Source organism: Salmo salar, chromosome 16, assembly GCF_965601325.2.
Source record: "Salmo salar chromosome 16, fSalSal1, whole genome shotgun sequence".
Taxonomy (NCBI): Eukaryota; Metazoa; Chordata; class Actinopteri; order Salmoniformes; family Salmonidae; genus Salmo; species Salmo salar.
Genome location: NC_138306.1, coordinates 16,614,139 through 16,627,536, shown reverse-complemented (window position 1 = coordinate 16,627,536; position 13,398 = coordinate 16,614,139). Strand labels below are relative to the sequence as shown.

Below are 13,398 nucleotides of genomic sequence, written 5' to 3'. Positions count from 1 at the left end.
TCTGCTCTCATCCTTCTAGACCTATCTGCTGCCTTTGATACTGTGAACCATCAGATCCTCCTCTCCACCCTCTCCGAGTTGGGCATCTCCGGCGCGGCCCACGCTTGGATTGCGTCCTACCTGACAGGTCGCTCCTACCAGGTGGCGTGGCGAGAATCTGTCTCCGCACCATGCGCTCTCACCACTGGTGTCCCCCAGGGCTCTGTTCTAGGCCCTCTCCTATTCTCGCTATACACCAAGTCACTTGGCTCTGTCATATCCTCACATGGTCTCTCCTATCATTGCTATGCAGACGACACACAATTAATCTTCTCCTTTCCCCCTTCTGATAACCAGGCGGCGAATCGCATCTCTGCATGACTGTCAGACATATCAGTGTGGATGACGGATCACCAGCTCAAGCTAAACCTCGGCAAGACGGAGCTGCTCTTCCTCCCGGGGAAGGACTGCCCGTTCCATGATCTCGCCATCACGGTTGACAACTCCCTTGTGTCCTCCTCCCAGAGTGCTAAGAACCTTGGCGTGATCCTGGACAACACCCTGTCGTTCTCCACTAACATCAAGGCGGTGACCCGATCCTGTAGGTTCATGCTCTACAACATTCGCAGAGTACGACCCTGCCTCACACAGGAAGCGGCGCAGGTCCTAATCCAGGCACTTGTCATCTCCCGTCTGGATTACTGCAACTCGCTGTTGGCTGGGCTCCCTGCCTGTGCCATTAAACCCCTACAACTCATCCAGAACGCCGCAGCCCGTCTGGTGTTCAACCTTCCCAAGTTCTCTCACGTCACCCCGCTCCTCCGCTCTCTCCACTGGCTTCCAGTTGAAGCTCGCATCCGCTACAAGACCATGGTGATTGCATACGGAGCTGTGAAGGGAACGGCACCTCCATACCTTCAGGCTCTGATCAGGCCCTACACCCAAACAAGGGCACTGCGTTCATCCACCTCTGGCCTGCTGGCCCCCCTACCTCTGAGGAAGCACAGTTCCCGTTCAGCCCAGTCAAAACTGTTCGCTGCTCTGGCACCCCAATGGTGGAACAAGCTCCCTCACGACGCCAGGACAGCGGAGTCAGTCACCACCTTCCGGAGACACCTGAAACCCCACCTCTTTAAGGAATACCTAGAATAGGATAAAGTAATCCTTCTAACCCCCCCCCCCCTTAAAAGATTTAGATGCACTATTGTAAAGTGGTTGTTCCACTGGATATCATAAGGTGAATGCACCAATTTGTAAGTCGCTCTGGATAAGAGCGTCTGCTAAATGACTTAAATGTAAAATGTAAAATACTGTACATACATACATACACACACATTTACAAGTATCTTCACATGGTGGTTCTATTAGTTAAAAACACAAACAGTTTGTTCTTAACATTTGAAAAGGGGCTTTCTATTGCAAAGATTTCCATGGAACTCAAACCCATCTTCAGGCACAGGTTGCACGCCTCTTAATGGGAATCTCCCATCCTGAGGTGATAAATACAGCAGTGCAGATATGGCGGGAACATGTAGACCCTGAAGTTTTGTGCTGTAAAATCAAACTGCTGTTTTAGGCATAATGAAAGCAAAAGTTCACACGGTGACCAAAATGCAAAGTAAGCAATGTTAGGCTACTTAAAATCTAAATGATGTTCAAAATATTACAATCCTTATCTCAACACACTTGCAAAGTAACTATTGTATAGTCATTTAAAATATATACTTTTTTTAGATACACCTTTTTTCTGAGCAGAAAGAATCTTCGATTGGCACTACAAGAGCCGAGTTAGTCCATTTGTACGTCATGCCACCTTCCGTCCTTGACTTTTCCTATATAAGTCTATTTAACTCACATATATTGTAAAAAATTATTTCGATATCACAAACGGAATGTGTTATAAGCAGATTTAAGAGGATTTTTTTAATACATTTTTTTGGAGCGCAAAAAAATAACTTTTTCAAATCCTCCTACATTGTTACATGCAGGTAAGATGTTTTGATTTCTATGTATTATCAGAAAGAGCAGATTATGAGGTTACCAAAACCCTTACCATTGCCAATTAACTCTCAAAATTAAAGAGATAAGCTCTATTTCCAAATAAAACTTTGCTCTATTTCCAAATAAAACTTTGCTCTATTTCCAAATAAAACTTTGCTCTATTTCCAAATAAAACTTTGCTCTATTTCCAAATAAAACTTTTTCCAAGAATAACCACTGATCCATGCACTCCAAACATGAGCATGTGCCACAGTAATGTAAACTATTGAAAATGCTATTCTGTTCAAAAACATGTTTTTTTCATATTCTGATGTTACCCAAGACCTTTATAAACACAAAAAAATATTATTTTTCCGATACCATATATGAAATGTATTTATTACATTGTTGGGTCATTGGGTCAAAGGGCCTGGCTTTTCTGGTGCTAAAATGCTATTTGGTTTCCCATGCTTGTGACATTGATAACATTTGATTGTTTAATATATGACCTATAGGCCTCCAATTTATTCCAGAGGATCCACATCTTATGACAGTGACTTCCCTGTGCCCGCCTGGTGTCCAGTGCGCCCACTCACCCGTGTCCAGAACATGTTGGTGGAGTTGCGTCCGCACTCCTGGTAGTGCTCCTGGCAGCAGCGGTCGGGCACCACCTTCTCCTTGAGGGCCTCGTGCCAATCTGTGTACCCTACCACCCCACAGCACTTCCACTGCAAGACACACACACGGAGGGGGACAGCAGAAGTTAGTGCTACCTGTCTGTGCGTCCAAAGAGTCCTTAAAACAATTCTGATAAATACGGCAGTAAGTTAGTCTATTGTAATTACTTATGTACGCTCCCGGTAAGATGCTGTCCCTATGTATCTTAAGGAGCCCATAGCATATTCCAAGAAACTGTATGGATGTTCCATACCGGCTGTTCTGTTAATAGATGCAGGTGAATATATTTTTCAACCATCCATGGTAATTACAGCAAAAATCGTTTCAGGCGAAGGCTTCGCTATAAATGCATTTATGCACTATCCTGAGGTGAACTTGAGTCCACATGAAAGTTATTTTGCTGTTTTACATGTGAAAGTGGATTGTTCATGAATGGTCATGATCGTAGAATGTGACATACTACATACCTCTGCTTGGATGATGTTCCATGCATTCCTGAGGCCTACATTGTTGTCTGTGTTGTACAGAGACAAGCCATCCTTTAGGTCCTGCTTGGCATTCTCGCTGACCTGATGACCAATAACACAACACACAAACCTTGGTTAGATAGATGGCTTCAGGTGACCTAGAAATCCGGCAGGCACATTGGATTATGCCGTATATCTTTTGTTAAATCTGAAGGTTTGACTTTGATTGACGTCGCTCGATTCCCTCCACTGAGCTTACATTTAAATATGCCTTTTGGCATAGCCATTGCGCTTTCCTCTCGACTGGATCTTAACAATACGATCAGTGCTCATGTCATTTCTAATGGATATAAATATTTCATCACACGTGTTAATGAGATTATTGCATACAGTCTATGCATGGCTGTTCCAGAGCAGAAGTGAATGCCTAGAGGGCTGGGAAACTACCATGGAAGATTGAAGGCGTTTTGCAGAGATGGTAGTCATTATATGGAGAAATTATACTGTGTCTGTAAGAGGAGTGCGTGCTGGTCTTACTGGAGATAAAACTGGCAATTTGTTTCATATTGAAATCTTAAAGCATAAGCACCATTTCTGTAGAAGTACAAGATGTCCCCCCCATTGACATGAATGGCACAATAACCGTGCCAACTCTGTCAGTGGAAGTTACAACCCGCTGGGCACACCACGTCATTTCAACATGGAAATGTGGGTAATATTTGGTTGAGACGTTGATCAATGAGACTTGAACCTTTATTCCCCCACAGCAACAAAAAAAACACAGACGGTTGTTGAATTCCTGATGTGTTATCTATCACTATGCTTTCAACCATCTAAAAGCACAACCAAATTCCAATGGAAAAACAATGTCTGATTTTTGATTCAGTTGTCATCTAAATGTGTTATTCCTGCGCTTTCAACCATTTAAAAGCACAACAAACAGATATTTTGTATTTATACTTCATGTGTTTTCTCACTGTGCCTCATCACAACCAAATGACATGTACATTGCTGTTGATATTACATTGAAAATACATAGTGCAAGTGATCGATGCTGTTTGAGATTCTGCACAGATTATTATAGCAAAAGATCTCCACAGACCTGCAACCTTTGAATGCTATCTTGAAGATGCACGCTTTCTATGATTAGGTCTACATTAGGAAGACATAATTACATTAACCTCAAAATGTGGCTATGGATGTGTTACTCATTTTAAGGTTGAATAAATACTGTTACATTAGTTTGTAAGATAACCTTTACTTTAGGCGATTTACTGTCTTACAAAAGTCATATCGAATTGTGTTTGGTTGACTCAACCAAATATCAACATTTAAAATCAGTTTTTTTAATGTTAAATATTAAATCATCACTCTATGACTAATAAATCAGTGTGTGTTTATTTCATGAAAATAACTCCAAATGTAATATTATATAATTTATTTCCCTGAGCCTCCTTTTGCCATTGAACTGCTCAGTCTGATCGTGTGGGCATGTTGAGACATTTATTTACATACACAGCCATAATCGGCGGATAGGATCGTCTAGACTCTAGAGAGCATGGGTAGGCAACTAGATTCAGCCACAGGCCGATTTTTGTCTGAGAGGATGGTTGGGGGGCCGGGAAATGATAATAATATTTTATAAACTGCAAATTGACAACAACTAAGCCCAAAAATATTTTATATTTGAAAATAACAATCATTTCATAGTTTGACTACATTAAGACATACATTTTATTTGTGGGAATAATTGGGAATATATTTACTCAATTAAAACACATTTTTCGATGAATTCCTGTTGATTTTACAGTCATTTTTTATACAAAAATACAAAACAAATACAGGAGAAAAAAATCACGTTTTTGACTGCACTGACCCTTTAACGGAAATGTATCTAATACTTGGATCGTTTCATCTGAGCCACTGGCTTAATCCTATTCTTTAAAGGACTACTTAGGGATTTTGGTAATTAGGCCCTTTATCGACTTCCCCAGAGTCAGAGGAACTTGTGGATATAATTTGTATGTCTCTGCATGCAGTTTGCTAACTAGTGCTAGTGCAATTGATAACTAGCATTAGCATAATTACTGGAAGTCTATGAGTATCTGCTAACGCTTGGCTCGCGAAACTACCTCCAACTTCCTTCATACTGGACACAGAGATAAAAATGGTATCCACGAGTTCATCTGACTCTGGGGAAGTTGGTAGATAACGGCCCTAATTGCCAAAATCCCAAAAGTATATTTTTTTGGTTTAGTTAGAGACGTGAATAAAACATATAATTTGTTAACTTGTCGACAAGTTAATAGGCTATTTACTGCATTTCAAAAGTGATATAGATTTGTGTTTTGTTGTCAATGCAACAAAATATCAACATTTGAAGGAGATGTATATTTTGTACCATTGACTTAGTCTGGCTTTAATTCCATTTTGTCTACAAATTAATACTTGATATGCTGGATTCACTTCTCAACCAAAAATCTAAGTAAAAAAATATGACTAAATCAAATCAAACTTTATTTAAAGTGCATCTGGTGATATTTAGTTGCGTTGACAACCAAACACAATTCAATATCCAGTTTGTCTACAAATGAATAACTGATATGTTGGATTCACGTCTCCATCTCAGAATCAAAGTTAAAGAATAGGACTAAATCGAAACAAATCAAACTTGATTTAGTCCTATTCTTTAACTTAGATTTTTGGTTCGGATGGTGACGTGAATCTAACATTTGAATTATTAACATGAAGATTAAATGAGAAATTAACCAAAGGTTGAAACCCTAGGACATGTATTGTCTGTTTTTAGTTGAACCCTGGGTTGAATTGAAACAATAGCTGTTGATGACTTTGCAAATGCAATATACGCCTAAATAGTATCATTGATGATACAGTATATGACTTATAAAATATGGTTACATTTCATTTGCTCTGTTTTACCTACCCTTTGGAATAACTTCGATAGCAACAGTGAGATCTCTCAATAATCATTATCACGATAGCACATTGGCAGTAGCGATTTTAGCATGTAAATCTTGGTGGGGAAAACAAACAAAAAAAATTGGCGGGATGCTTGCCAGCAAAGCCACTACACAACACAAAACTAAACAAATACGTTAATTGCACTATAACTGTGACAAACGGTGCCCACAAACTGTTAGGGCCTACATAAAGCTGTCCCAACAGCAGAGTCCCAACAGCAGTCCCAACACCTTACCACTGCTACACCTGGCTACCAGCAGAGCCTTGTCTGGCAGCGAAACAGTTAATTCAGCCTCATTTACTGCCTTTAAAAAAAACATAGCTGATATGGCTGACTTGCTTAAACAAATGTGGTTCCTACTGACAATTGAGATTTACAAACTATGGCATGAGGGGCCGACAAGCGGATACGAGGCAATCCGTCATTTCGATTAAGACATTACACCCATAAAATAACAGTTTACGTTGATTCCTTTTTGCAAATCCAATGTATTTTCCACCTAGATTCCACGTCACAATATGTAGACAAATTACGTTGAAACAACGTTGATTTGAGCCAGTTTGTGCCCATTGGGAAGGAGATGCAGTGTGCCTCTCCTCTCTAATCTACACTCTTAGACGAAACACTAACAGACTAGTGTGCCTCTCCTCTCTAATCTACACTCTTAGATGAAACACTAACAGACTGACTTGGGAGAAGTTGAACATTGTTATTATAGAGGGGGTTGCTGTATAGCAAGAGGGGATAATTATTATGGTTCAGGCATCAAAATACACTTCTGGCATGACAGGAATTGAGCAGCTGGAGAATAACACTTGTAATGACACTCGGGTCTTGCTGAGGACATTCAAATATCAAATTCCCCTTTTGAAAGACCAGAAGAAGCCCCCTTATATTCAGTGTCACAGTGAGTGAGACACAGCAAAACTTTTGAACTCATTTTTCTCGAGAGGTGATTCGTTATCGGTGCGGAAAAAACCCACAGAATTTCTCTACCATAACGGGCGTAAATAAACTATTTGCTGAATTAATCATAAAAGAAGAATTCACTTTTTCAGGATAATTATAATTTCACAAAAAAAAAAAAGGCTAAGTAATTATTCATTATTCATAACCCACTTAAATTCTCCCAAACTTTTGAAATACAATTTGCATCATTTCAAATCATCATTTTTTTTCTCCCAAAGTAGAGCAGTGTATCTGTATTGTTCCTCATCAGCGTGAAGGCATCGCCATATCTGTCATTGTGCAGGGAAATGAGATGAAAAGCACCATAATCTATCTCTGCCTCTCTCAGCCTCATCTCCATGTCTCCTCTCCTCCACGAGTCTCTCTCTCTCCTCATTACTCCTCCCCACAGCCACACAATCACAGGAGAGAACAGGGGACCAGTCATCTTCTGAGCCCAAAAGCCCATTTTCTTTCTTTCCACCCTCCCTCCATCGTACGTGTGAGAGTCTTCGATATGTCTTGAAATGCAACATAATGATCTAGTTTTTACCACCGCTAACGAGAGGCATAGAAATGACTATGAAACAAACGACAGGCTTGATCTCTCACTGCTTTGACCTATTTTTCTCCCTTTGCAGCAGAAATGGATACAAACACTTCTCTGTGTGAGATAGTTCTCATAACATGCTCGAATCAAGTAAGTCTATGCTGACGGTAAAATTGTTCTCTGATAGCAGAACTATGCCGTTCTTAGAGAAAACCTGTCACTCATCACTCATTAACTTTCCTCAGCACCTGTCAAAATGCATCCACAGAATATCTCGAGGAGATACATTGACAGTGTAAAATCGATCTCATTATGGAGCACGCTGCTGGCTTCCTTTGAGCTGCAGATCCACCTGCATCAGCAGAATAGGATGGGAGAGAGACGCCAGCCGTTGTCCTGATCCTGTCCACTTTCTGATTGTGCCCACATTTGTCGACAGGTGTAGACAATCAAAAGACACATTGTGATCTGATTGGGATCAGATCTTCCTGACCGCCTCTGGAGGTAGTCAAAGACGCATCTTGTACGGATAAGGAAAGCATATGGTAAACGTCACGGTTGAATTAGATCATGGTCTTCATTAGAAACCGATGGATCAGACGCCACAATCCGATACCATGTCCAGCTCTGAATAAAATGGGTATATAGAAATAAATATATTTCTGAAGAGATATCATCCCGAATGAGAGAAAGTGTTCTACAGTTCCCATGTCCAATGCCAGCGCAAAATCTAATATTTGAAAACATTGTAGGCTACAGAAAGGCGAAGGATTTTAATAGCAGAATCTAAACTGAGCTATGTATTGGGATGCATGAGGGACGGACTATGATGGAGTTGCAGTAGAAGAGCTCAGTGCATGGCCAGGTATAGTGTGTAGTTGACTGATTTATCACCTGTACCTTTAGATCTAGCCAGAATGAACGGTGGGCGGGTGGTGAATAGTCTATTCCAGTTGTAAATATCAGATTTGAAAATTATACATTGGTATTATAATACAATCCTCAATTTTATTCTATTCTATTCTGTGAATCTTTGAGCATTTTCCAGCTATCAATAAAGTGTAGAAGATGTCCAAACAGGCGCATAGCTTCCTGTAAGCACGAGCGAGGCCACTGTCCAATGTAGGCTTCAATACGAAGGACTCTTTAGGCTACTTTTAGATTGACACTTTATTAATTTATAAAGCCATGTGCTTTACATGCGTGCTCCTTTGCAGTTTTTATCGATTGACACTTTTATTCATGCATTTTCATAATTTGACCATGCGTCTTGCTATAGGTTATCGTCAAGGTTCCGTTAGCAACTTATCACTCACTGATCAATGATTTGGAGGAAACTAAACCACGGTCATTCTCCCAGCATGTCACTCTTTCCCCTTTGGTACTATTTAGGCCTATAGCCTATTAAAGGATATTTACAGTACAAGATTACAATATAAAGACAACGTCATCCATGCGTAAAGAACAACCCTGTCCAGACCTGTTTGAATAATGCGTTGTGCCATTCGAAGCTGCACTTTGTAGCCTACTCTGTAACTTAACCTGTTTATATTTTTACTGTGTGCATTAGGGCTCCCGGGTGGCGCTGCATCTCTAAGGCACTACATCTCAGTGATAGAGGCGTCACTACAGACCCTGGTTCGATCCCGGGCTGTATCACAACTGGCCGTGATCTGGAGTCCCATAGGGCGGCGCACAATTGGCACAGCGTCGTCCGGGTTAGGGGAGGGTTTGGCCAGGGTAGGCCGTCATTGTAAAATAAGAATTTGTTCTAAACTGAGTTGCCTAGTTAAATAAAGGTAAAATAAAATAAATAAATGGCTAATTTAGGAAAGGGACAATTTTAGCTAGCTAGCCACTGGAGGACAACAACAACGAGATGCAACAATTCAAGTTGTTTCTGTCAATGACGTATTTCTCTTGATGTGATGTGATAAGAGTCAAGCCAAATCCAAACTGCATCCCGCTGACACTTTTTTTTGGTGCGCCAGGACCAGTTGAGCTCACTCAGTTTATCGCAACGCTGATTGGGTATTATTGCATGCTTTTTTTAATCAAGGGAGGCCAAATGCTTCAATGCTGCAACAATGTCATACTCTTTTTGACCAGACAGCATCAGATAGATGGCCAGCAAATACAGAGACAGAGGGGTGCTGTTTCGCTCGCTCAGATGCTTTCTCCGGTGAGATACATTCAGCCTCTTACAAAATTGAAGGAAAATTCTGAAAACACAGAGAGACTAAATTTTTTTCATGGTACATTTGAGGAAGCCTGGCTTCCCTTGGCAACCATGAATACACGCCACTACTGCTGTCAGAATGGGGCCCTGGGCCTGTGATGTCTGGCCCCCTGCTAGATGTCTGTGACGTGTCACACTGCAGACAGCCAGTGTGAGAGGGAGGAACACTAACACCCCCTGCCTACTAATGACCTACAGACCTGGGGGGGATGTCTGGCTACTCTGACTCCTTTGTCATGGAACACCACGCTTCTCTGTGATGGAACACAATGGCTTTCTCTCTCTGGGGCTTGGGTCACGATAGCCACGTGAATGCGAGCAGATGTCAGAATACATTCTTAGTGTCAATGCTTTATAAGTAGAATATAATGTTTGAAAATGTAAAAAAAAAAATATACAAACAGCAATGAACGGGTGTCACAGGATGACAGACAGAAAGGACACAAGATCAGTTGGATAACAAAGCAAGAGCTCTATCATTTAGGAACTGTCTTCCTTTATGTGCAATCATGAGTCTAAATACAAAATCTGGAGTGAATCTGACTATTGGTTCTGACTATGATTGCAGATGATTTTGAGCATTAGCGTTACATACAGGGCTTTCAGTACTGTAAGAGCGTCTGCTAAATGACTAAAGTGTAAAAATGTATTCATACCCCTTGACTTATTCCACATTTTGTTGTGTTACAACCTGAATTCAATATTGATTAAAAACATTTTTCTCACCCATCTACACACAATACCCCATAATGACAAAGTGAAAACATATTTTTAGAAATGTTAGCAAATTTATTGAAGATGAAATACACAAATATCTTATTTACATAAGTATCCACACCCCTGAGTCAATACATGTTAGTTAAAATACCCTTGACAGTGATTACAGCTGTGAGTATTTCTGGGTAAGTCTCTACGAGCTTTGTACAATATTTGCCCATTATTCTTTGAAAAATTCTTCAAGCTCTGTCAAATCGGTTGTTGATCATTACTAGACAACCATAGTCTTGCCATATATTTTCCAGCAGATCTAAGTCAAAACTGTCACTCGGCCACTCAGGAACTCCAGTGTAAATTTGTCCTTGTGTTTTAAGTTATTGTCTTGCTGAAAGGTGAATTAATCTCCCGGTGTCTGATGGAAAGCAGACTGAACCAGGTTTTCCACTAGGATTTTCCCTCTGCTTAGCTATATTCTGTTTTTATATATTTATATAGAAAAACTCCCTAGTTTAGAGATGTACCATGGGCCTACACACTGAATTTGGAGGAAAATCTATCCTGAAGGACTTTATGGGTCCTTGAGGCAAATGTGTGCAGCATGAAGTCTCTAGGTCAAATGGGGAGGCGGATATGAGGGTTTAAGAGAGACTGCTTATAACGGCGCCACCTATAAGCCAATCGGTGCCATTCTTTTTGACCAAGTTACTCATGGCCTCAAGTTACTCATGGCCTCTAAGTTACCAATCTATGCTTGAGTTATTTGACCATTTCAAGGGGGGAAAAATCTAAGATGAACAATATGTTTCACAGCTTCGCTGTGAACCCTCTACAGGTCCCTATGTAGGTGGATCACTTCAGAGCACATTGCCTGACATGTTTACACACATGAAGTGACATGTTTACATGCCTTGCTTTTCTCATTTGTGGTACAGGGAATTACAGCCCCAGAATGTACTTATTTGTAGAAAAGATAGCTCCCACACACACAGCATCCCCTTTTTCAAGTCATTTCACCAGATGGTAATTGAAAACAAGAATTAAAAACTCTAAATGACATAGCTAGCTAAACCTGGACAAATGAGGTTACATTAAGATAAAAAGAGCTATGAAAATAGCTTACAACAGCTTTTTATGTATTTACCACACATCTTTCAGCTTACTGTGGCCTTGAGGTGCCTTAATGCTTACTGAGGGAGAACTGTGATCAGACAACATTTCTTAGAGCTCCACACTTTCAAATCCTACCGTAATCCCTTCAACCTGTTTCTCCTGACCTGCTCCTATAGCAATATGCTCTTTCCACAGGTCACTGAACACTCTGCTACCTGGCCAGGGCTGCTACGGAGCACACCTGGGTTCAAATACTATTCAGTGGTTTTACTTTTAGGGTTTGCTCTAGCCTGTCATTAATTGCCAGATGGTTTTGCCCTTTTGCTACTATTCTATTGGTTCCATTGAGACAGGCAAGATCAATCAAGCCCAGATAAAGCATTTTAAAATGATTTCAAATAGTGTTTGAACCCAGGTCTGCTACTGAGACAAAGCTACACCACCTGGGACACTCTAGGACAGAGACAGACCGATGCCCATGCTAAGAGCGGACACAGCTACACCACCTGGGACACTCTAGGACACAAACAGACAGGCATGAGTGCCCATGCTAAGAGCTGGCACAACAACACTCTGCCAGGCTGGGTCCTCCATGGTATCAGTCACAAGGGTTGAACTGGGACTGAGCGTCCCCTTTCCAGTGCTCACTTGTCACCAGATTGGGTCCTACTGTATGTTTGGGACCTGTCCCAGTGCATCACCCAGTGTCCTTTGCCAGTCCTCACATACAGTAAGACAATCACCCAGGCTGTGTCCCATCCCATATCTGTCACATAGTTTGGAACTGGTCCCAGGGCCCCGCACTCACCAGTCCACATAAAACACTTCCTAATGCTAATGCTAATGGCTATGCTAGCCAGACAGATGAAGGTGTAATACAGGTAACCATGAATTAACTGTTTAGCAGTCTTATGGCTATTTAGCAGTCTAATGGCTTGGGGTAAGAAGCGGTCTCGGACCTTGTTGGTGCTTAGGTTCTGTTTGCCGGACGCCATCAGTGGGAACAGTCTATAGCTTGTGTGGCTGGACTCTTTGGCAATTTTTCGGGCCTTCCTCAGGAACCGCGTAATATAGAGTTCCTGGATGGCAGGGAGCTCACCCACAGTGATATACCCTCTGTAGCAGTTAACGATCAAGGATGGTGCATTTTCCATACCAAAATGTGATGCAGCCAGTCAAGATGCTTTAGATGGTGCAGCTGTAGAACTTTTTGAGGATCCCTTGCCAAATCTTTTCAGCCTCCTGAGGTGAGGATCAACGAGGCGGAGGTGTTGTTGCCTACCCTCACCACCTGGGGCCCGCGCCGTCAGGAAGTCTGTTGCAGAGGGAGATGTTCACTCCCAGGGTCCCGAGCTTGGTGATGAGCTTGGAGGTGATAAAGTGTTGAACATTGAACAGCATTCTCACATAGTTATTTCCCCTCTTGTCCAGTTGGTAGAGGGCAGTGTGATGATTGAGATTGCGTCATCCGTGGATCTGTTGGGGCGGTATGCGAATTGGAGTGGGTCCAGGGTGTCTGGGATGATGGTGTTGACGTGTGTCTTAACCAGCCTTTCAAAGCACTTCATAATTAGTTACAGATGTGAGTGCTACACGGTGATAGTCATTTAGGAAGGTTACCTTGGAGTTCTTGGGAACAGGGACAATAGTGGTCAGCTTGAAACATGTTGGGATTACGGACTGGGACAAGGAGCGATTGAAAAGGGTTTGGCTGCTCCTGCTTGAAGACCACAACAGCATTTGAATG

The 13,398-nt window shown here is 41.6% G+C and overlaps 1 protein-coding gene across 3 annotated transcripts in view; it reads right to left on the bottom strand.

Annotated features, from left to right (window-relative positions):
- tspan9a (tetraspanin 9a) overlaps positions 1-13,398 on the bottom strand; it is a 287,169-nt gene that overhangs the window by 13,666 nt on the left and 260,105 nt on the right. For all 3 annotated transcript variants that reach the window (XM_014147922.3, XM_014147921.3, XM_014147924.3), the window contains 2 exons: positions 3,105-3,206; positions 2,556-2,687 (listed from right to left, as the gene is read on the bottom strand). In XM_014147922.3, the coding sequence (XP_014003397.1) occupies positions 2,556-2,687; positions 3,105-3,206 (234 nt within the window). The remainder of the gene's footprint in view (positions 1-2,555; positions 2,688-3,104; positions 3,207-13,398) is intronic.